The sequence below is a fragment of the Hemiscyllium ocellatum genome, chromosome 2, assembly GCF_020745735.1.
Source record: "Hemiscyllium ocellatum isolate sHemOce1 chromosome 2, sHemOce1.pat.X.cur, whole genome shotgun sequence".
Taxonomy (NCBI): Eukaryota; Metazoa; Chordata; class Chondrichthyes; order Orectolobiformes; family Hemiscylliidae; genus Hemiscyllium; species Hemiscyllium ocellatum.
This window is the reverse complement of record NC_083402.1, coordinates 125,403,848-125,429,755: the sequence shown is the minus strand read 5'-3', so window position 1 is coordinate 125,429,755 and position 25,908 is coordinate 125,403,848. Positions and strand designations below refer to the sequence as shown.

General features: G+C 40.5%; 1 protein-coding gene across 1 annotated transcript in view; it reads left to right on the top strand.

Moving 5' to 3' along the window:
- The window catches only part of LOC132826164 (RNA exonuclease 1 homolog), a 51,590-nt gene extending 36,893 nt beyond the window's left edge, over positions 1-14,697 (top strand). The window contains exons 12-13 of the mRNA XM_060841810.1: positions 9,756-9,876; positions 14,281-14,697. Coding sequence (XP_060697793.1) covers positions 9,756-9,876; positions 14,281-14,363 — 204 coding nt within the window. The 3' untranslated portion in view covers positions 14,364-14,697. The remainder of the gene's footprint in view (positions 1-9,755; positions 9,877-14,280) is intronic.
- Positions 14,698-25,908: the final 11,211 nt, after the last annotated feature.

Sequence of the window (25,908 nt, the reverse complement as noted above, 5' to 3'; positions counted from 1 at the left end):
TTCTGAAGTATAAAGACATTCTTTCCACACTTTCTTGGATCTTGTAAATTTGCAACCTGTTCTCAATTGCTGATGACCAAACATTCCTGCAAGTGCCGCTAACCACTGTTTCTTGTCGATGCTGCCTACACACTTAGTGTAACATATGCAAGGGTTTGGGGCGGGGTGGTGCTAATTTTATTTTGAATTCCTTGTTCTTTGAGTACAGATTGATCAGTCTCTGTCCATCAGAAATATAAGACCATAAGACATAGGAGCAGAAATTAGGCTATTCGGCCCATAGAATCTGCTCTGCCATTCAGTCATGGCTGCTAAGTTTCTCAACTCCATTCTCCTGCTTTCTCCCCCTAACCCTTGATCCTCTTGACACTCAAGAAGCTATCCATCTCAGTCTTAAATATACTCAATGATTGGTCTCCACACCCTTCTGTGGCAAGGAATTCCATAGATTCACCACATTTTGGCTGAAGTTTTTCCTTAACTCTGTTTTAAAATATAATGCCCATTGAGAGATTCTAGTGCCTCTTTGCTCCTTTATGGTGAACTTACTGAGGATTTTTTGTTATCCAATGCAATATTAGCTCTGTTTTTAATTTAACTTGTTTCTAGTTTGCTTTTGCAGGTAAAGATTTCCTCTATAGACTCTGTCATGTTGGATACTATTGAGTTGAGACGTTGACAGTTCTTAGCCGGTATCCTCCCTGAATTTCTAAGGGGTTTGATTTCTGTTGACATGGTTGTAAGACTTGCTGCCAGTGACTAAATATTCTCCCATATAAACAGCTTATTTTAACCCAGACCCTATCATTGAATTTTTTTTTCAATACATCAAAGTGTCCAATAGATTAATTCAATGAGAACATGATTGCAGTTATATTTATGCATTTTTATCAGGAACTACACACCACAGCCAAATGTAGAAATGCTATTTTTATAGTTGTACTGCATATGTAATAAATTGTAAGCATTTAAAAATCTAGTGATGCTTTGACAGATTTAATCCACTTCAGTTTGAAATCTAAAGGGATCACAGGATTTAACAAACACTTGAGTAGGTGGATTTGTCAGGGTATCTCCAGAGATAATGCAATGAGTTATTGTTTAACAAAAGCCGCCTATCACTGCAAGGATCAGAAGATGAGCAGTTTTCAAGTGAGACCTTTTGTGTTTTGTTTAAACTGAGTGCTTGTTAACTCAGCCTGATGACTCGCTTTTTTTGATCAACAAAAGAAAATCAACTTTGCCCTGGCAGAAGAAAGTTTCAACATTGAATGTTTAATGAAAAGAAGTGGTTGGGTCACAAAAAGATAGTAGTTAAAATCAGAGCTATTATTTGAAATTAGATGACATTTGAATTACACTGAAAGCTTGGTGTTAGCTTTTAGTTCCTTTTTTTAAAAAGAGAACCATGGTTAAGTTGCTGACAATTTTACCCTACTTAGTTGACTTGAATTTGTTGTAAGTATAGTTTGTTTGACTTGTTTTGTAACATCAGTGTATTTATGATACTTCATGTGCCCACTTATTTGTTGATATGTTATCTATATCCCTGGATGGGTTACATTCAAGAGTGAGTGGGATTTGAGCAATAAGTGTTAACATGCCAAAAAGGCAGCCAATGTAGTACAACTACCTGCATTTATAAAACAGCTTTTAATGTAATCCAAAAAGTTTAACTCTGGACCATATTTAGAAACATTTGAACAAAACTTTGGATACTAACTGGAGAAAAGTCTTAAGTGATTTGCAGAAAGAATGGTGAAACAGGGGATTCCAGAGCAGGTAGCTGAAGGTTTGGTTGCCAGTAGTGATATGATTAAAGTAAAGGGATGTGCCTTGACAAAGTAAGGGTTGTAGTTCCAATCAAAGTTGTTTTTTTTTGGGGGGGGGGGGGGGGGGGAAAGAGAGGTAGAGGTGGTGGCGAAGGTGGTATGAGGACTCTTAAGAACTGGCAATGTCAATTTTTCAAATGAGGAATGATGTCATTCTGTAAGTACAGAGTGGTGAGAAGAGGACTTGATATGAATGTTGGGGGTTGCAGAGATTTGAATGGGTTCAAGTTACAAAGGCAGAGATGCAGACTGTTATGGCAGATAAGTTGATGGAAAGAGTTGGAAGATATGGCATTGAAAATGAGTCATCTTGGTTGGCACAAATACAAGGTAAGAAACCAGTTTCTGGATCAGAAGTTAATGAGCGATCTGGTTCAGTCTTGGACAGTTGACAGGCAGACAACTTGGAGTTGGTAGCCCATTAGTTGCTCGTGGGTAAAAATCGTGGCTTCACTCTTCCCAATATTTTGAATGTTGAACGAGCCTGATCACATTTGACTGCAGAAGATTCAAGAAAGGTAAGGAAGAACTGAAATTCATCAGCATACATATAGAAAGCTCGGCTTAGTAGGACAAAACCTCTAGGCAAAATATCCTGTATGTCAATGTCACAATTATCCAGCTCTTGCACCAGCTTCTGAGTTGGACCATTGGTACAGAATAAAAGCTGAACCATTGCAAAGTTTAACTGAACAAGAATTGATGCTCTTTACTGTTTTTAGAGTCATAAAGATGTACAGAATGGAAACAGACCCTCAGTCCAATCCGTCCATGCTGACCAGGTATCCCAACCCAATCTAATCCCACCTGCCAGCACCCGGCCCATATCCGTCCAAACTCTTCCCATTCATATACCCATCTAAATGCCTGTTAAATGTTGCAATTGTACCAGCCTCCACCACTTCCTCTGGCAACTCATTCCGTACACGTACCACTCTCCTTGTGAAAAAGTTGCCCCTTAGGTCTGTTTCATATCTTTCCCCCCTCACCCTAAACCTATGCCCTCTAGTTCTGGACTCCCTAACTCCAGGGAAAAGACTTTGTCTATTTACCCTATCCATGCCCCTCATAATTTTGTAAACCTCTATAAGATCACCCCTCAGCCTCCAATACTCCAGGGAAAACAGCCAGCCTGTTCCGCACCTCCCTATAGCTCAAATCTTCTGACCCTGGCAACATTCTTGTAAATCTTATCTGAACCTTTCAAGTTTCACATCTTTCCGATAGGAAGGAGACCAGAATTGCACACAATAATCCAACTGTGGCCTAACCAATGTCCTGCACAGCTGCAACATGACCTCACAACTCCTGTACTCAATACTCTGATCAATAAAAGAAAGCATACCAAACGCCACCTTCACTATCCAATCTAGCTGTGACGCCACTTTCAAGGAGCTATGAACCTGCATTCCAAGTTCTTACCATTAAGTTTATACATCCTGCAAAAATTCACTTTCCCAAAATGCAGCACCTCGCATTTATCTGAATTAAACTCCATCTGCCACTTCTCAGCCCATTGGCCCATCTGGTCAAGATCCTGTTGTAATGTGAAGTACAATATGCTGTCCAATACACCTTCAATTTTGGTATTATCTGCAAACTTACTAACTGTATCTCTTATGCCCTCATCCAAATCATTTATATAAATGACAAAAAGTAGAGGACCCAGCACCGATCCTTGTGGCACTCCACTGGTCATAGGCCTCCAGTCTGAAAATCTACCCTCCACCACCACCCTCTGTCTTCTACCTTTGAGTCAGTTCTGTATCCAAACAGTTAGTTCTCTCTGTATTCCATGAGATCTAACCTTGCTAATCAGTCTCCCATGGGGAAGCTTTACTGAAGTCCCTATAAATCACATCTACTGCTCTGCCCTCATCAATCCTCTTTGTTACTTCCTCAAAAAACTCAATCAAGTTTGAGACATGATTTCCCATGCACAAAGCCGTGTTGACTATCCCAAATCAGTCCTTGCCTTTCCAAATATGTGTACATCCTGTCCCTCAGGATTCCCTCCAACAACTTGCCCACCAGCAAGGTCCAGTGAGTTGGCATCTAGCTTCAGTGGTGTAAGGATTGGTGCACCAAACTACCACTGCTTCCCTTATCTGCTCCTGCCCCACCGAACTCATGTCTACATACCTCGACACTATCCTGTCCCCCTTAGTCCAAGAACTCCCCACCTACGTTCGGGACACCACCAATGCCCTCCACCTCCTCAATGATTTTCGCTTCCCCCCCCCCCCCCCCCCCCCCCATGCCTTATCTTCACGATAGACATCCAGTCCCTATACACTTCCATCCCCCATCACGAAGGCCTCCAAGCCCTCTGCTTCCTCTCCCACCGACCCAACCAGTACCTTCCACTGACACCCTCCTTTGACTGACTGAACTGGTCCTCACTCTTAACAACTTCTTCCAATCCTCCCACTTGCTCCAAACCAAAGGTAGCCATGGGCCCCAGCTATGTCTGCCTCTTTGTTGTATATGTGGAACAGTCCATCAGCTACACTGGCACCACTCCCCACCTTTTCCTCCGCTACATTGATTGTATTGGCACTACCTCGTGCTCCCACGAGGAGGTTGAACAGTTCATCCACTTTACTAACACCTTCCAGCCCGACTTCAAATTTACCTGGACCATCTCGGACTCCTCCCTCCCCTTCCTAGACCCCTCCATTTCTATCTTGGGCAACCGACTCAACACAGACATTTACTACAAACCGACCAACTCCCACAGCTACCTAGATTACACCTCCTCCCACCCTGCCCCCTGTAAAAACTCCATCCTATATTCCCAATTCCTTTGCCTCCGTCGCATCTGCTCCCAGGAGGACAAATTCCACAACTGAACTACCCAAATAGCCTCCTTCAAAGACCACAATTTCCCCTCTGATATGGTCGTCGATGCTCTCCTCCACTTCCCACACCTCTGCCCTTGAACCCCGCCCCTCCAATCGCCATCAGGACAGAACCCCACTGGTCCTCGCCTTCCACCCCTCCAACCTCCAGATACATCGTATCATCCTCCATCATTTCCGCCACCTCCAAACAGACCCCACCACCAAGGATATATTTCCCTCTTCACCCCTATCAACCTTCCGGAGAGACCACTCCCTGAGCGACTCCCTCGTCAGGTCCACGTCCCCCCCCCCCCACCAACTCAACCTCCACTCTTGGCACCTTCCTCTGCAACTGCAAGAAGTGCAAAACTTGCGCCCACACCTCCCCCCTCATCTCCCTCCAAGGACCCAGTGGATCCTTCCATAACCATCGCAAATTCACCTGCACCTCCACACACATCATTTACTGTATCCGCTGCACCTGATGTGGTCTCCTTTACACTGGGGAGACAGGCTGCCTACTTGCGGAACATTTCAGGGAACACCTCCTGGGACACCCACACCAACCAACCCAACCGCCCTGTGGCTGAACACTTGAACTCCCCCTCCCACCCCGCCAAGGACATGGAGGTCCTTGGCCGCCTCTATTGCCAGACCCTGACCATACGACACCTGGAGGAAGAGTGCCTCATCTTCTGCCTAGGAATCCTCCAACCACATGGGATGAGTGTAGATTACTCCAGCTTCCTCATTTCCCCTCCTTTTCTCTCCCCCCCCCCCCCCCCCCCCCCCCCCCACCTTTTTATATCTCGGTCCCAATCCCTAGATTCAGCACCACCATCTTGACCTGCAATCATCTTCCCAACCCCTCTGCCCCCATCCCCTCTCTGGCCTATCACCCTCACCCTCTCCTCCTTCCACCTATCATATTCCCAGCACCCCTCCCCCCTACTTTTTATCTCTGTCCGCTTGGCACACCAGCCTCATTCCTGAAGAAGGGCTTATGCCCGAAACGTCGATTCTCCTGCTCCTCGGATGCTGCCTGGCCTGCTGTGATCTTTGAGGGGCCCTGTTCTCTCCCTAGTTACCCTTTTGTTCTTTTATGTATTTATAAAAACCCTTTGGATTCTCCTTAATTCTATTTGCCAAAGCTATCTCATCTCCCCTTTTTGCCCTCCTGATTTTCCTCCAGTATACTCCCTACTGCCTTTATACTCTTCTAAGGATTCACTCGATCTTCCTTCTTCTTCTTAACCAAACCCTCATTTTCTTCAGTCATCCAGTATTCCCTATATTTACCAGCCTTTCCTTTCATCCTAATAGGAATATACTTTCTCTGGATTCTCGTTATCTTATTTCTGAAGGTTTCCCATTTTCCAGCTATCCTAATACCTTCAAAATTCCTTGCCTAATGCCTTCAAAATTGGCCTTTCTGCAATTTAGAACTTCAACTGTTAGATCTGGTCTATCCTTTTCCATCGCTATTTTAAATCTAATGAAATTATGGTCACTGACCCCGTAAAGTGCTCTCCCACTGACACCTCAGTCACTTGCTCTGCCTTATTTCCCAAGAGTAGGTCAAGTTTTGTACCTTCTTTAGTAGGTACATCCACATACTGAATCAGAAACTTTTCTTGTACACATTTAACAAATTCCTCTCCATCTAAACCCTTAACACTATGGCAGTCCCAGTCTATGTTTGGAAAGTTAAAATCCCCTACCATAATCACCCTATTATTCTTACAGGTGGCTGAGATCTCCTTACAAATTTTGTTTCTCAATTTCCCTCTGACAATTAGGGGGTCTATAATACAATCCCAATAAGGTGATCATCCCTTTCTTATTTCTCAGTTCCACCCAAATAACTTCCCTGGATGTATTTCTGGGAATATACTTCCTCAGCACAGCTGTAATGCTATCCCTTACCAGAAGCGCCACTTCCCCCTCCTCTCTTGCCTCCCATTCTATTCATCCTGTAGCATTTGTATCCGGGAACATTAAGCTGCCAGTCCTGCCCATCCCTGAGCCATGTTTCTGTAATTGCTATGATATCCCAGTCCCATGTTATGTTTTTGTTTGAGAACTTTCAATGAAAACAAAATGGAAATTGACTATCCAGAGAGGTTCTATCATAGTCTCAACGCATGGAAACAGACCCTTCAGTGCCATTTTATAATTTGGAGCAACCTCCTTCACTGTCCACTACACCTCTAATTTTGGTGTCATCTGCAAACTTACTAACTATACCTCTTATGCTTGCATGCAAATCATTTATATAAATGACAAAAAGTAGTGGACTCAGCACCAATCCTTGTGCCACTCCACTGGTCACAGGCCTCTAGTCTGAAAAGCAACTTTCCATCACCACTCTCTCTTCTACCTTTTGAGCCAGTTCTGTGTCCAAATGGCTAATTCTCCCTGTATTTCATGAGATCTAACCTTGCTAATCAGTCTCCCATGGGGAACCTTGTCGAATGCTTTATTGAAGTCCATATAGATCACGTCCACTACTCTGCCCTCATCAATTCTCTTTGTTACTACTTCAAAAAAAACTCAATCCAGTTTGAGAGACATTATTTTCCCCACACAAAGCTATGTTGACTATCCCTAATCAGTCTTTGCCTTTTCAAAAACATGTAAATCCTGTCCCTCAGGATTCCCTCCAACAACTTGACCACCTCCGACGTCAGGCTCACCAGTCTATAGTTCCCTGGCCTGTCCTTAGCACCTTTCTTAAATAATGGTACCATGTTAGTCAACCTCCAGTTTTCTGTGGCTATCAATGATACAAATTTCTCAGCAAAGGGCCCAGCAATCACTTCCCTAGCTTCCAACATAGTTCTAGGGTACACCTGATCAGGTCCTGGGGATTTATCCACCTTTATGCATTTTAAGACATCCAGCATTTCCTCCTCTGTAATATGGACATTTTTCAAGATGCCACAATCTATTCCCCAACATTCTATATCTTTCTTGTCCTTTTTCCACAGTAAATACTGATGCAGAATACTCATTTGGTGTCTCCCTCTTCTCTCTCTCTTTCTCCCCCCCCCCCCCCCCCCCCCCCCCCCCCCCCCCCCCATTAACCCCTCAATTATCCAAAATGCGATAGCCACAGGAGATTCCTGCACTACCCACCTGCCTTCCTTGGAGTTAAACCATCTACCTGGCTGCAGCTTTTCTCCCTTCCTATAACTGCTATCCATCACACCTCCTAGCTGTTGTAAATTTCTCATTGCCTCTAACTGTTGCTCCAATTGATCCATTCAATCTGACAGGATAAGCAACCAATGATGTATATTGCAGATATAATCCTCAGTAACTCTTAAACTCCTGAAACATCTATCTGACAAGAGCATAGCACTCTACTAAAGGCCATTTTGCTCGTTCCAATCTACAGACCCAGAAAATAGCATCGTCTTATTGTTCTACAAAACACTACTCCAGGCTAACTTAATACTTATGGCTTATATTTCTTTTAAAAATCAAGAGACAGATCCCAATTAAAAACATAATCAAGGAAGAACTCTCTCTACTCACTATTCTATATTTACAACAAGGCTATATTAAAACTATTTACTTATTTGTTTCTATACTGTGACCTCTCCCAAACAGATTCCTCCAAGATCACTTGAGTTTTGCTGTTTTCCTAGACACACTCTGTTGTCCAGCAATACATGAGTTCAAACAGCAAAAGCAGTAACTGTACAGATTCGCTGCTGTCAGGTAGCAGTGCGGGTTTCTTTCTCTTTCTCCCTTGCAGTACATGTGCTTGCTGCCTTTGTCTATCTTTCTCCCTTTTAAAAGTGCTGTTGTTTTGACTTTTTTTTCAAAATTCCAAAACAATTGCAGCAGCACATAAAACAGCAATTGCTGCTCCTGGAATTCCAGAAAATCACCTCCAACACCTAAAATATCTCAAAGGAGCAGACTTTTACAGCCAGGAATTTTTCCTACCCTCCATCTTAGATTACCCAGAATCCTTCTATCTTTAAGAGAAAACCGCTTTTCGAATACTATAAAAGATATCTCATGGGCAATAGGCAGAAGCATTAAAATTTTGAAGGAATATGCAAATTATTAAGAACAGTAGCATTAAGTAGGTTGTACACAAACAATGCTTCTGTATAAGGGGCACTTAGTTTAGTTACAAATTAAATATCTGGAGGAGGATAGGACAAGAGCTGGTGGTGTTGCGACTGTCACTAGCCTCGTATTCTAGAGATCCAGCATAAAGCTTTGGGGACATTTGTTCAAATCCCAGCAAAGGGAATTTAATGAATTAACAGGATCTGCAACGAAATGTTAGTTTTAGTAATGGTAACTATGAAACGGATACCAATCTTCAAAGCCATTTGGCTCACTTTTTGAGAAGGAACACTGCTATCTTTGGCCTACCTGAGATCCCACAACCATAGTAACATGGTTGACTGTCCACTGCCTCTGCCTCTGAAATAGCTTAGGAGAATCATGCCATTCAAAAAATCAGGAATGAGTGGCAAGTGCTGGCCTTCGGAAATATGCCACCCTGAGTGAATAAATTAAAAAGTGCAAAAGATGAATGGATATTGTCAATATTTAACTGTTGGGTTAAATGACCACTTCTATTGTACTGATACTTTGTAATGAGAAAGTAGATGCAAAGGCTGATTAGATGATGAGGGTGCAGGGGGTTCTTTGCATTGTTTAAGGGAAAGTGATGAGGATATCTTTGGTAAAATTGGTAACATTTGGAATGTTTACAGATTGAAATTTGTGTCGCATTAGCTCTGACAAAAATGGAGATTCTTTGCATATTTTCAAATGCAACCCAGTTCCCTGCTATGAGAATTCTTAAGGTTGTTATTTTCATTCATACTGTGTCCAATGTTACAGGCAATAAATTAATGGCCATTGGGTTGTCAGTTTGATTATTTTGAAACCCTGAATCGCAGAGTGTTAGTGTCTCTAAGTGAACATAATACCCATGTTACGTGACTAAATTGCATGTTACTGGGATTTAAAGTTTTTTAAAAAACTTCATTTTTCTTCATCTGGCAGGAGAAACTTTACCCTTTCTCAAAATACTGTTTCGTTACAGCTTATTCACAGCATGGTCATTGATGTATCAGTCGTGTTTCCACATTCCTTAGGGTTACCTCACAAACGGTCCCTCAGGAATTTAATGGCAGAATACCTCAGCCATACCATCCCAGATAATGGTAAGTAATTGTAGAACACAAATGGAAGCTAGAGTAAATCATTAAAACTTGTTCATCTCCTTATCTTGACCTTCCATTACAATATTTTTGGCAAGACAACACTTGCATAAATTGGTCAAAAGTCTGATTTATAGCAAAATGTCTTTACCTTTTGCCTCAATCCCTTTGTAATAAAGATTAAACTGCCAATTGCTTTCATAATTGCTTGTCGTGCTTGGCTGAGTTTTGATTTGTGAGAGGGCAGCCAGGTGTCTCGGAATACTACATATCCCAGTCTCTCTCTGGTTGTTTAAAACATCACTTTCAGCAGGTAAATTAGAAAGTTAATAACTTATCTGCATTCTTGCTCACTTTGCCCTCTGTAGCCCATTTCAATTCATGGTTTACTTTCTCAAATTAGCTTGTGTTTTGAGAAAACCTGGATATGTTACACTATTCTTTTTATTTAAGTCTTTGTAGGTTGACTAAAGATTTTGCTGAAGCACCCCACCAGTTATTCCTTCAGTGTTCTTCCCATTAATTAGTCCTGCAATGACCCAATCCCCTCTTCAGTTCGAAGGGTAATTGGTGTTGGCCAATAAATGCTGACTTTTCCAGCAACACCTGCATCACATCAAAAATGGTTTTAAAGTGCAGAAATCAGAATAACTGGCTGAGTTTTTTTTAAGATTTAGTTTCCCTACAGTGTGGAAACAGGCCCTTTTGACCCAACAAGTCCACACTGACCCTTCGGAGAGTAACCCACCCATTTCCCCTACATTTTACCCCTGGCCAATGCACCTAACCTACATCATCTCTGAACAATTTTGGCCAATTCACCTCACCCATGCTGCTTTGGATTGTGGGAGAAAACCGGAGCACCCAGAGGAAACCCACACAGACACTGGGAGAATGTGTGCAAACTCCACACGGTTGCCCGAGGCTGGAATCGAACCCGGGTCCCTAGCACTGAGGCAGCAGTGCTAGCCACTGTGCTGCCCTTAAGTTTTATTATTCCCTCAATTGTACCTCCCCATATTCTATTCAAAATTGTGCATGTATGAAGCAAACAGCAGGCATTCCAAAATCATGAGGGGCATGGATAGGGTAATTAGACAAGGTCTTTTCCCTGGGGTGGGGGAGTCCAGAACTAGAGGCCATAGATTTAGGGTGAGAGGGGAAGGACATAAAAGGGACCTAAGGGGTAACTTTTTCATGCAGGGAAAACAGCCTTCGTCTATTCAACCTCTGCCTACATCTTAAATCCTCCAACCCTGGCAACATCCTTGTAAATCTTTTCTGAAGCCTTTCACAACACCCTTCCAATTGGAATGTGTCCAGAATTGCATGCAATATTCCAAAAAGTGGCCTAATCAATGTCCTGTACAGCTGCAACTTGCTCATCTTTTCCCAAAACTGAATCCAGAATAGCACTGCCTGTCATTGGGCTTGTCATGTATTGCTTTAAAAGTAAAATTCCTGGACACAGTGCATGGGTTTTTTTTCCTTCCACCCTCAATGCCTCTTCTAATGTTTTGAAACCCAGTTGATATTGGGATAGTTGAAATTTCCTGCTATTATTGCGTCTTATTCCTACAGGTAGAAATTTGTCTACAGACATGTCCTTCTATCTCCCCCTCACTATTTGGATGTCTGTGGCATACTTCTAGTAGTGTGACTGCCTCTTTCTTTCTTTTTATTTCTAAATGCAACCTGTAAAGCCTCATTTGTTAACGTATTTAGCATATCATCCCTTCTTGCAAGTGTAATTATCTTTAACCAATACCACTGCCACCTCTCCATTTTTGCCACCCACTCTATCCTTCTAACCTGCCAATTTTGCCTCTCCCTTAGCCAGGTTTGTGTTGTAGTGATTACATTGTGCTGTTATGTCTTATCTGTGTTCATAGTTCATTTGCTTTGTTTGCAATATTTCTTGTATTTAAAGTATAAAACATCCACCCCAACAATTTCCTTTGGATGCTTTTTAATGTTCATTTCTATCGTCTTTCTGAATCACTGACTATATCATCTAACTAATGTTCTATCTACTGATGCCTGATCTGAATCTGATCCATCTAATCCTACACTCTGGCTAGGGGATGGGAGCCAATTTAAATTCACACCAATGGAACTAGCAAAAGTCCCCGTCTGGATATTTGTCTCAGTTCTGCCCAGATGCAACTTGCAGGCTTGTACACATCTCATTGTCCCGAGAACCGGTCCCAATGTCTCTAGAATTGAAACCCCTCCATTGTACACTTTCTCCAGCCAAACACTTATCTGATCTATCTTCTCTTCCTACTTTTACTAGCTTGTGGCATTGGGAATAGTCCTGAAGTTGTTTCATTTCAGATCCTGCATTTTAACTTATCTCATAACCTCCTGTTCTGTCTTTGGGCCCTTGCCCTTTTGTTTATCTATGTTGTTGGCACCTATGTGTACCATGACCATTGGTTGCTCCAGAATGTCCTGCAGCTGCTCCTTGACATCCCTGAACCTGGCACCAGGAAGGCAACGTACCATCCTGGATTTACATCTGTGGCCATAAACACCTCAGTACCCTTTACTATTTAATCCCTTATCAGTTTAGCCCTGCTGCTTGTTTTCCTCCCCTTGTGTAGCACAGCCAACAATGGTGACATAAACCTGGTTGATGCATTCCGCTGAGGCCATTCTCTATCTCCCTCCACTGTGCCATCTGATCCAAAGTGTAATATTCTTGTCTGAGGGGGGAATGACCACAGGGAAATTCAATAATTCCAGAGCCATTTACTTTACTTTATCTGATGGTCACCCATGAATGACTTGTGTAGCAGAGTTTATCAAATGATTTTCTAAAATGCTCTTAAATAAAATCTCTTTCACACAGGCAAGTGGTTAACTTTCTTGAATTAATTGCATTCAGCAGATCATGAACACAAGAATTATGAGCCAGAACGGGCCATTTGAGACTCGAGCCAACTCGATCATTTGGGAAGATCTCCTCTTCTGATTGTGGTCTCAAATTCACTGCCCTTTCTGTCTCTCCATAGCCTTCACCTTCCTTGTTGATCAAAAGTGTAACAGCCTTGACAATATCCAATCTTGCCCCAAATCTCTACTCTTCCCTGGGGAAGAAAATTCCTTCGTCTGACATCCTGTTGAGAAAGTTAAAAAATCACAACACCAAGTTATAATCCAATGGGTTTATTTGGAAGTATTAGTTTTTGAAGTGCTGCTCCTTCATTAAGGAGCTACCTATTACCTGGTGTTGTGATTTTTAAAACTTTGTCCACATCTTGTTGAGACGAATTCTGTTCTGCCCTAAATAGAACATGCCTCTTTTATTTTTTAACTGTCCTTATCTCTGGAGTCTCTGCAGGAAAGGATCCTCTAGGCAATCATGATGGCAAGTCATTTTTCATGTTTAAGCTTACCTATATATTTCAATGGGTAGAACTTCACACTTATCTGCCAAATGTTCAATTACTTAATCTAGCTGAATCCCTTTTGATGACTTAAGTCCTCCTGATGATTAACTTTCTGACCCACCTTAAAGCTGTTAGTAAATTTAGCATTATATTTTTTTGTTCCCTGTGGTATTGGTACAATTTAAACATCTGAATGGATTGGACAAAGAAATCCCTTCAAGAAGGGCAGTGGTAGCAGAATAAAAATTTGCTAGTGTTAAAGAAAGGAGTGAATCTCATTTGCCTTTCCTCCAACTAAAGTGCCTGCCTATTGGCTTAGGGTTGAACATAGCTCTATTCATTCTATCATCAAAACTCCTTCAAATAATGAGCCTTTGGCTGGAATTTAGTGTCCTCCATTACATGGAAAATCTGGAATGGCTTTCCGGGTTAAAGGTTTTTTGAGGAAATCATGAAGGGTTCTGTGGAATATACATTGTTGCTATTGGCCAGAAGGTTGGCAGCCAGACTAGTAGATTTATTGTGATTTAACAATGGAGGCATGGGAACAAATAATCCTCAACAAAAGCTGGCATCTTGGGCCTTTAGCATGTCCTCTACCATTTGAATAAGATCATAACTGATCTACTATTCTTATATGCATTGATTCCTTTTTTGTTATCTATAATGAATATACTTAGTATCCACAGAGACTTTCAAAATTTCAATCTTCATGTGGGAGAAATGGGCTACTTAAGGAGATGATTGAAAAAAAATTTGCAATAACTTCCTAAAGAAAAAAAAATGATACTTTAAAGTAAAATTTGCAGAGTTATGGGAAAATGTTGGAAAGTGAAACCAATCCAATAGCTGTTTCAAAGTGCCAGCACAGGCATGATGGATAGAGTGGCCCACTCCTATGCAATACTACTTGCATTAACAGGAGATAGCTACAGTTGGTATTGTAACTTTAAAAAAAAAAATTGGGGGAATTTGGAGAATAAACTTGGTTTCCTTTCCTCCCTTCTACCAGTGAAGGGCTCTGATAAAGCATCTGCATGCATGGAACTCCTGATGTGGAGAGTGAAGGAGGATGCGAAGAGCAGGAAGTGGTGAGACTTGATCGGAAAAACCATAAGAAGAATACTTCAGCCTTCAAATTGTGATGTCAAAGTGGATGATGTACTAAGCCCATTCATTGCCTCATCTAATTGAATACATAGTATCTTTTTCAATGTCCCATTTATTTGTGGTGAGAGATGATGATAGGGGAGTGGTCCAGAATACAATATAAGCTGGGCTCCTGGAAATTTGTTGGTATTTAAAACTTTTGTGCTAAAAGGAGGCCAATAAATCTCATGTTTGAGATGTACTTGATTTCCAAGGAAGTTTGAATTACTTGTGCACTGATCAATATTTGGTATGTACTGTATGTATAATTGCTGTAATAGTGAAGCCATTATTGAATGTTTATTTAAATGAGTGAGTGTTTGGAAATTGTTCATGTATTTTCTGAAGTACTTTTGATAAATATGGCTGCTTTGTGATTTTCCATTTCTCTATAGATCATGAGGGTCTGTGCTGAGGTATTTAGAGTAACTCTTCAAGCTAATAAACTTCTGTTGGTAGATACCAAAGTACTGTTCCCCTAAAAAGAAACCATATGTCTCTTTCTTTGTCGAACTCTAGCATTCTCTGGAAAATGTCTGAATATGTTCATGGTACCAAGTCTAGTAAGACTGAAGAAAAATAAAAAATGAAAAATACTTTGATTGTAATAACCACCTCATTGCATACAGATACATTCATCTAGAATATCAGTTTGTTTACCTTTCCTACTCCTTGTCCTGTGCACTTATAAACCTGAAAGTGTGGTTGTCTCTGGACACTTTTTGCAGGTTTATGTCAGATTGTTGATTTATTATGATACCAATGTATTCATTATTGATCTTCCTCCTTTTTAAATAACACTGACTGGAAAGGATGGAATCTGCTTGTAAAATGCACTGTAATAATTGTCTGTAGTTTATAACAAATTTTCTTTCCGTAAAGAACAGAAATCTGTTCATTAGAATTTACTGGCTAGATTACTGAAAGTTGAAGTGTCCTGTAATATATCATGGATTCATGTCTTCACTTTAATGCAAGCAGTTAAATTTATTACAGCAGTTCCGTATTTATTTTCTAAAATATTTACCTGAAGCATTGGGCCTGGTTTTGTAGCTGTTCAAATAATTAAAAAGTGAAGCAGCTGCTCCCATCTGCGTGCCGCCCCCCCCCCCCCACACTGAAGTAGAAGGATCAGACTACAGTAGTTTGAGTGGTTACTGCTCTTCACACTCCTCATCACCTTGTATATAATAACTTAATCCTTTTAATTCCAAGGGACCAGATTTTGTGACTGGGTACAAGTGAAGCTCTGAATGCTCATGGCCGTTAAGGAGTTTGTCTGCTATTTGTAAGCATGTGAAAGGTAGAGGATTCCACCTTTCACTGCACTTCCCCAAGCTTCAGCATAAGACTATGTAATTTAAATGAGAAATTGTGATGTTGTTTCTTTGTTATCCAATAAAGATGTCAAAAAATGTAGACTCTTGTGTAAATAAAGCTTGGAAAATACATCATGTCTGAATTGATGCCCAACAGCCCCTTTGGCACTATAAATGTGTATGTTTCTCATTCTATGGATTTTAATTATTGGAGTAAATAGAAACACACTCTCTCCAGTGTTTGTATCTTGTTTCACTTCGAGTGGTGCCATTAAATTAAATATTCTAATCTGCATACCTGAGTTTAAAATCTGTAGCAGTGAGGATTATCAATCTGCCTTTTGGTCTAATTCTTCTCTTGTGATATTCCATTATGTGGAGCTGCCTGGGTTGGACAAAGCTGAAAATCTCAATGTCGGTTTAAAATCCAACAGATTTATTTGGAAGTACAAGCTTTTGGAGCACTTTTAAAAGCTTGTATTTCCAAATAAACCTGTTTGACTTTTAACAAAGTTCCATTAGTCCGCAGACTCCTGCAAGTTGATATATGCATACAGTTATCCACAGCCTTACATGTTCTTGTAATGAAACACAGAATAAGGGCAGAAGTAAGCTGTATAGATCTTCAGACCTTCTCTGCCATTCATGGATCATAGCTGATCCTGCTCTTTCTCTAATTTTTTCATCTCTTTGGTTGCACGTGCTATATCTAATTCCTTATCTTTAGGTTATGACTCCTAGTTCTGGTCTCTACACTAACCAGAACATCCTTTTGGCATTTGTCCTGACTAGTCCTTTTAGAATAACACTGTTGTCACAAAAGCTGGACCAATGCTTCACTTAACTCCACTAGATGAGATTTGAAATTCTTAATATGCTGCAAACAAAACATTAGAACTATAGGGGGTAGAATGAGTAATAAATATTTGTTTGATATCCACATCCCATGACTCAACAAAAAGATAACCTGGGAAATACAATTTCCTTTTGAATATACTAAACAAACTGTTAGGGTAATGGCCTCTGAAGACGTGCCTCATATTTGCTATTTTGGGAAGTTACAGAGTAGACTGATTCACTGGGCAGCACACTCATTTGAGTAAAAAGATTGTGAATCCTGGACCCTATTCAGCCACTGAGAAATAATTTAGGCTGATGACCTAGTACTGAATGCAATCTGCATAGAAGAAGGCAAATTGTTTGGACGAGATGTTTTGCAGAGGGTCCAATTTGCCTTCTCAACTGTACAGAAAACTGCCTAGTATACTAATTGAAGAAGTGTAGGGAGGGTGGCAGGATTTCTCTCTGGTCAATATGTATCTTTCACCCAACATCATCAAAAACTATCTGGTTAGTCTAACATTTTGGGGGTTGTGGTTTGCATATGGGTTGCTATGTTTCCAACATGATAATATTGTCAAAATGTACAACATTAGCTGTGAAGAGCTTTGGGGGCATCCTGAAAGGTGATGTATAAATGTAAGCCTTTATTTTAAATGTTTTCTTCTTCAATTTCTAGCAGTAATTTCCTGAGAGATTACAACACCATATGCTAGACTTTCATGACTTTAGGCAATCCAAATATTGTCACAGTGAAGACTATCCAAGAGTTCCTTGCAATAATTTTATAGGATTCAAAAGAATACTAGGTTATTATGACAATTATGATAACAGGGCTTTCTGTTTTGTCTTGTGTTGGGGTTCAAATAAGGTACCATCTCCACATTGGAGCTGAAGACCAAAATGTTTTCCTTAAAATTATTTCTTTACAATATAATGATATACACATCCTCTTCGACTCTGTTGCATTCTGCCTACAGCACCTGCCTAGTACCTCTTTGCCTCTAACATGCATCACCTATATGACAATGCTGTGGCTTTCAAGAGGTTATTTTGTCCTGGTTTATTTGAAGAGAGGTTGAATGCAGAAGCACCGGGCTGTCTCTAAGGAAGTAAACAGCATGTGAGACCTTGTTTTTTTTAAATTTGGAACAATGAAGCAGTCTTGGTTTCGCCAATTTCTCATAGACCAGGCTTTTAAGGTTTTAGTGTTAGCTTTAAGCAGAAGCTATTGGGGTTTCAGAAGAGTTGAAAGCTTTTGTGAATGTTTCCTGGCTGCTACTTCTTCTGATTTACTCTTAATATTTTGGTTTTCCTCCCTGATTTTGGAAACTGCATATGAGCATCTGTGTCTGAATTTTACATTTTAGCCAAAGGGTGGTTATGGTTGTTTATACATTGGAACAGTTAATTAGTAATAGTTATATCATCTATTATTCTGTTAAGATTTCCAATTGAGTTAAGTTATCCTAAATTCCTCTTTGGTTATATTTTAACTATGGTGTTGAAATAAATTGTGTTTTGCTTAACATCGGGTAGTTTGATAAGTTGCATTGCATTTGGAATAGACACTTTGCATTTGCCTTTAAAATAAGAAAACCTTACCTTCTTTGACTACTTTGAGGGAGTCTGGTGTGGTCCATAACACCATCTTCAGCTAGTTCTCTTAAAATGTCAGGCACTGTCTGAAGCACTTCATGATGCCTATCAGGTGAAACAGGTGAATTGTTTGGCTGGTTAATGAGGTCCTACTGAGTAACTCTATAAGCTAACTGTAGTGGTGAAAGGAGCAATAGGCCTACCCACCAACTTTTAAGTTTCAGCAGGTTAATCTCAGTCCCAGTGTTTCAGGTAATTAACATGTTGGTATTAACTTTTGGGAGCAATAATTTCTGAATGAATATTAATGAAATGGTTTCACCAGTTCTTTTTTTGGGGAGGATAGAAATCATGCTGATGTTCCGATGACTCATTGATTATTGTAAGTTTGGTACATGTGCAGTGAAAGTAAAAACATTTCAGTGAAATTATAAAATCACTCATTTGGTAGTGCAGATTTTGAGCTTTGCTTTAAAAAAAGGACATGGTTACATTTTCTCCCTAATGGCATTGTGGGTCAACCACAACAATGTGGACTGCATCATTCCAAGAAGGCAGCTCACCCACCATCTTCTCATGGGCAACTAGGGATGGGCAATTAATACTGGCCAGCCAGTGGTGCCCACGTCCCACGTATGAATAAATCAAAACTTCTTGTTTTAGATGCATCAGGGCAAGATGCAAAAATATCAAAATTAAAAGGAGCAATATTTTATTGCAAGTCAAACAGGGTTCAGATTAATGTGTGTAAGCACACTCTGGCTCAGGCATTGCCGTAAAGAACATGTTTTTTCTAGCAGCTCTGTTCGGATGAGTATAAGTTGAAAAGCTTCAATGGCCTGTTTCTTGTATCAGCAATACTCAGTTATAGAATTTATTCATGCACAATAGTTTATTTTCTAGGATGTGTAGAGGTGATTGAGGTAAGATTAAGTTAAATCAAATTTTCAAGCCATAGTTCAGTTTAGCTTCTAATGCAGATGGTAAGTGGTCATTCCAAGCCTTAAACATGTTGGGGATTTAGTTGTTGAAGCAAAACAGATGGATTAAAAGGCAAAAATTTGTTAGAAGGAAAGGATTAGCCAAGGATCAGCAAGTTATTTTGTTCTTAAAGGAGATTAGATTGACAGGTGATTTAATGCCCTACATTAGTCCTTTATGTGCCTTATTATTCTGAATCATTGGTGAATTATTTCAGAATAGACTGATGGGGCATATATCTTTTCTGACAACAATGTTTTGAAGTAAATCTGCATAATGCATTTCAAAGTGTTTCAAGTGGACTGCATGCACTCTGAAAAGTAATGCTGTCGTAGAATATAAACTTGTGGATTTATGGAAATTGACTCTACTTTTAAAACAAAATGGAATTCAGAGATAAGGTAAACTTTTTTCCTTTCTTTTCTCAACATAATTTGAAGGCTCAAGAAGCAAGCCTCTAGGTCTTAACAAGACATTAAAGGACCAAATTAACTTAAGGGATATTTCATTAAAAGGGAATTAAAGTGCAATAAAGTGGATTGATGAAGGCCATTATCCAAATACGTGCAGAAACAAGTTTATAGTGGACGTGCAGATATTTCAGATTCAGAGCGGAATTCCACAAGAGTGGGTGTATAAAAGTAATCTCCCAATTTAAGCAAATGGGAGTGCGTTAAACTTGGAGAGCACTGTCTGTCAGCACACAATCCTCAGAGACCATTTGAGAAGACAGTGAAAAAAAGATATTATAGTCACATGACAGGAACCAGGTTGCTGATGGGGGACATTTAATATAATAAATTGCTTGGAGCAAAAAAAGGAGAAACAGACACAGACCAGCTACAGTGCAGAATCCTGCCTAAACTCCAACAGGAGCCAGGGGATTCAGGTTAGCACTTAGCTATTGGAAGAGCCGGGTTTGTGAATTGGTTTGCCTTGGTGTATTTACCTATACATTTTGGGTGTTGGAAAATAAACTTTAATCCTTTCTTAAAACCTATCTGAAAAATTGTCATTTGTTCATTCTTAGCAATTACATCATTTTTAAAATGGGTGTATGAATAGGAAGGGTTTCAAGGGATATGGGTTGGGTGCTGGCAGGTGGGACTAGATTGGGTTGGAATATCTGGTTGGCATGGACGGGTTGGACAGAAGGGTCTGTTTCCATGCTGTACATCTCTATGACTCTAAAACATTTTCTTTTAAAATAAAATAAATAAAAACACCTGTCCTTTGTCATTCCCTAACAAATATATAATGAGTGTTTTTGAAAATTCTGTTTGAAATTAATTTATAAATATAGTTGGCACATAATCTGGAGGCTAATGGAATGTTATTCTTTACATTTTGGTCTCCCTATTTAAGGAAGGATGTAATTGCATTTAAGGTCACTCAGAGCAAGATTATTTGATTGCTAATTGGAATGAATGAGGATAGGTTACAGGGATAGGTTGGTCGGGCTGAGCTTGTTGCAACTGATTTTGAAAGAGTGATTGGTGACTTAATTCAACTGTGTAAGATCTTAAAATGTCTTGAACAATTCACAACTGATCTTGGAGGAACCTGTTTGAGAGAGGTCACAGCACAGAAACAGATAAGTGAGTATTTTTAAGTGAGGCCTTACAGTAAGTCTGCAATAGTGAATAGAGCAGGTTCTTTCTTGATTATATGTTTTAATGAGATCTATCTCTTGATTAAACTTAAAAATATAAGTCATAAGTATTGAGTTAGCTTGGAGCAGTGCTTTGTAGAGGAATAAGATAGTGTTATTTTTTGGGTCTGTACATTGAAAGAAGCAAAAATGGCCTTTAGTAGAGTGATATGCTCTTCTTGTTGGTTGTGGGAACTTAGGGAGAGTTTACGTGTTACTGAGGATTATATCTGCAATAAATGCCCTTGGTTATGAATCCTATCAGATCAAATGGATCGGTTGGAGAGACAGTTAGAGACAACGAGGAATTTACAAGAGCAAGGTGATGTGATGGATGGCAGTTATAGGAAGAGGGAAAAGTCACAGATACAGTCATGTAGATGGGTTAACTCCAGGAAAAGTAAGAGAGGTAGTTGGTAGTGCAGGAGCCTTCTGTGGCTATCCCCATTACAAACAAGAATACTATTTTGGAAAATGTAGGGGGTGATGGATTCTCAGGGAAACGTAGCACAAACAGCCAAGTTTCTGGGACCAAGACTGGCTCTAATGCAATGAGGGGAATATCGGGTTCCAACAGATCAATTGTGTTGGGGAACTCTCAAGTGCAAGGCACAGACGGACGTTTCTATGGCCAGCAGCGAAAAATCAGAATGGTGTGTTGCCTCCCTGGTGCCAGGATACAGAATGTTCTCAAGGGGGAAAGGGGCCAGCAGGAAATCATTATACACATTGGAACCAATGACGTAGGAAGGGAAAAAGATGAGATTCTGAAGGGAGTATATAGAGAGTTCAGTCAGAATTTAAAAAGGAGATTCTCGAGAGTAGCAATATCTGGATTACTTCCGGTGCTGCGAGTTAGTGAGGATAGGAATAGGACGATAGAGCAGATGAATACATGGCTGAGGAGCTGGTGTATGGGAGAAGGATTTACATTTTTGTATCATTGGAATCTCTTCTGGGATAGCAGTGACCTGTACAAGAAGGACAGATTGCACCTGAATTGAAAGGGGACTAATAAACTGGCAGGAAGATTTGCTAGAGCTGCTCAGGAGGATTTAAACTATTAATGTGGGGGGAGGGGTGATAACCAGGGAGATAGTGAGAAAATAGATCAATCTGAGACTGGTACAGTTGACAAAAGAAGCGACTCAAACCGTCAGGGCAGGCAGGGGCAAAGCAGAGAACAAGGTAGGACTGATAAATTGAACTGATAAATTAAACTGACGAACTCAGGGCATGGTTAGGAACCTGAACTGGGATATCATAGCAATTACAGAAACATGGCTCAGGGATGGACAGGACTGGCAACTTAATGTTCCAAGATACAAGTGATATAGGAAGGATAGAAAGGGAAGGGGAGAATGGTAAGTGACGTTTTTAATAAGGGATAACATTACAGCTATATTGAGGGAGGATATTCTCGGAAATACACCCAGGGAAGTTTTATTTGGGTTGAACTGAGAAATAAGAAAGGGAATGATTACCTTATTGGGATTGTATTATAAACCCCCTAATAGACAGAGGGATATTGAGAAACAAATTTTTAAGGAGATCTCAGTTAACTGTAAGAATGATAAGGTGGTTATGGTAGGGGATTTTGACTTACCAAACATAGACTGAGACTGCCATAGTGTTAAGGGTTTAGATGAAGAAGAATTTGTTAAGTGAGTACAAGAAAACATTCTTATTCAATATGTGGATGTACCTACAAGAGAAGGTGCAAAACTGGACTTACTCTTGGGAAATAAGGCAGGGCAGCTGACTGAGGTGTCAGTGGGGGAGCACTTTACGGGGGTCAGTGACCATAATTAGTTTTAAAATCGTGATGGAAAAGGATGGACCAGATTTAATAGTTGAAGTTCTAAATTGGAGAAAGGCCAATTTTGATGGTATTAGGCAAGAACTTTCAAAAGCTGATTGGGGGCAGATGTTTGCAGGTAAAGGGATGGCTGGAAAATGGGAAGCCTTCAGAAATGAGATAATGAGTGTCTAGAGAAAGTATATTCCTATTAGGGTGAAAGGAAAGGCTGGTAGGTACAGGGAATGCTGGATGACTAAAGAAATAGAGGAATTGGTTAAGAAAAAGAAGGAAACATATGTCAGATATAGACTGGATAGATCAAATGAACCCTTAGAAAACTATAAAGGCAATAGGAGAGTACTTAAGAGGGAAGTCAGGTGGGCAAAAAGGGGGCATGAGGTAGCTTTGGCAAATAGAATTAAGGAGAATCCAAAGGGTTTTTATAAATAGATTAAGGACAAAAAGGTAACTAGGGAGAGAATAGGGCCCCTCAAAGATCAGTAACAGGCCTTTGTGTGGAGCCGCAGGAAATGGGAGACATACCAAACGTGTCTTTACTGTGGAAAAGGACATGGAAGATCAGGTGTACTCTGGAACTCTGTGGGAAGCTAGGGAAGTGATTGCTGGGCCCTTTGCTGAGATACTTGTATCATCGATAGTCACAGGTGAGGTGCAGGAAAAATGGAGGTTGGCTAACATGGTGCCACTGTTTAAGTAAGGTTGTAAGGAAAGGCCAGGCACCTATAAACCAGTGAGCCTGATGGTGGTGGGCAAGTTATTAGAGGGAATCCTAAGAGACAGGATTTACATGTATTTGGAAAGGCAGGACTGATTAGGGATAGTCAACATGTCTTTGTTCATGGGAAATCAAGTCTCACAAACTTGATTTGAGTTTTTTGAAGAAGTAACAAAGAGGATTGATGAGGGCAAAGAGGTGGACGTGATCTGTATGGAATTTAGCAAGGCATTCGACAAGGTTCCCCATGGGCGACTGGTTAGCAAGGTTAGATCTCATGGAATACAGGGAGAGCTAGGTATTTGGATACAAAACTGACTCAAAGGTAGAAGACAGAGGGTAGTGGTGGAGGGTTGTTTTTCAGACTGGCGGCCTGTGACCAGTAGAGTGCCACAAGGATCAGTGCTGGGTCCTCTACTTTTTGTCATTTACATAAATGATTTGGATGCGAGCATATGAGGTACAGTTAGTAACTTTGCAGATGACACCAAAATTGGAGGTGTAGAGGACAGAGAAGAGGGTTACCTCAGATTACAATGGGATCTTGATCAGATGGGCTGAGAAATGGCGGATGAAGTTTAATATAGATAAATGTGAGGTGCTGCATTTTGGGAAAGTAAATCTTAGGACTTATACACTTAATGGTAAGGTCCTAGGGAGTGTTGCTGAACAAAAAGAACTTGGAGTGCAGGTTCATAGTTCCTTGAAAGTGGAGTCACAGATAGATAGGATAGTGAAGAAGACGTTTGGTCTGTTTTCCTTTATTGAACAGAGTATTGAGTACAGGAGTTGGGAGGTCATGTTGCTGCTGTACAGGATGTTTGTTCAGCCACTTTTGGAATATTGCGTGCAATTCTGGTCTCCTTCCTATCGGAAAGATGTTGTGAGACTTGAAAGGGATCAGACAAGATTTACAAGAATGTTGCCAGTGTTGGAGGATTTGAGATATTGGGAGAGGTTGAATAGGCTGTGGCTGTTTTCCCCGGAGTGTCAGAGACTGAGGGGTGACCTTATAGAGGTTTATAAAATCATGAGGGGCATGAATAAGATAAATACTTTCCCTAGGATGGGGGAGGCCTGAACTAGAGGGCATAGGTTTAGGGTGAGAGGGAAAAGATATTAAAAAGACCTTAGAGACAACATTTTCATGCAGATGGTGGTACATGTATGGAATGAACTGCCAGAGGAAGTGGTGGAGGCTAGTACAATTGTAACGTTTAAAAGGTATCTGGATGGACATATGAATAGGAAGGATTTAGAGGGACATGGGCCAAGTGCTGGCAGGTGAGACTAGATTGGGTTAGGATATCTGATTGGCATGGATGGGTTGAACTGAAGGATCTGTTTTTGTGCTGTACATCTCTGTGACTCTAAAGTTGGACTGTTGAGAGTGAGTCCAGAAAAGAGGCAGTTTTAAAATTGGGCCCATTTTAGGACTGAAATGAGGATTTTTTTCTGAGTTGTGAGACTTTGGAACTCTTCACTTCAGAAGGCAATGAACAGAAGGGAATGGGTTGTTAAATACCTTTAATGACTCTTGTTACTCAAGGAAATTAGAGGCTATCAGGGATGGATGGAATAATGGAATCTGAAACACAAACAGATCAGCCATGACCTTATTGAATAGTTGAGGGCTTTGGGCTGAATGGTCTAGTTCTGCTCCTCTTTTGTATGTTTGTGAAGTTTGTATATTTTCAGTGGCAAAATTTATGCTATATTTATACTAATGATTTTCATTATGTAGAACACTCTTTTTCAAAACTGTCATTCCTCCTATCTTTGCTTTCTCCAATTAAAAAAAAATTGAGCCTCCAACACCATTAAAATGGTCATAGCTGATCACGCTTTTTCAGTATCCCATTCCTGCCCTCTCCCCATATCCTTTGATCTCTTTATCTGCAAGGATGATGTCTAACTCCCTTGAAAAAATCTAATGATCTGGCCCCAACAGTTCCTGTGGTAGAGAATTCCCACAGGTTTACAACTCTCTGAGTGAAGAAATTCTTCATCTCATTCCTGAATGGCCTTCCCCTTATTCTTAGACTGTGACCCTTAGTTCTGTACTTCCCCAATATTGTGAACATTCTTCCCACATTTCACCTGTCCAGTCCCATTTGGATTTTGTTTCTTTGAGATGCCCCCCCTCATTTTCCTAAATTCCAGCGTGTACAAGCCAGTCGATTCAATCTTTCTTCATATGTCAGTCCTGCCATCCAGAGAATTAGTGTGGTAAACCTTCGTTGGACTTCCTCAGTAGCAAGGATGTTCTTCCTCAGACTAGGAGACCAGAACTAAAACAATGCTCATCAAGGCCATGTATAATTGCAGCAAGGCAGCCCTACTCCTATCCTCAAATCCTGTCATTATGAAGGAGAGCTTTCCTCACCACCTTCTGCCAACGTTCAGCGACTGTTCCACCAAGACACTGAGGTCTCATTGCACCTCCCCTTTTCCTAAACTGCCAACAGTCAGCTAATAATCTGCCTACCTGTTTTTGCAACCAAAATGGATAACTTAACCTTTATTCATATATTGCACTTGCCAAGTATTTGCCCACTCAGCTA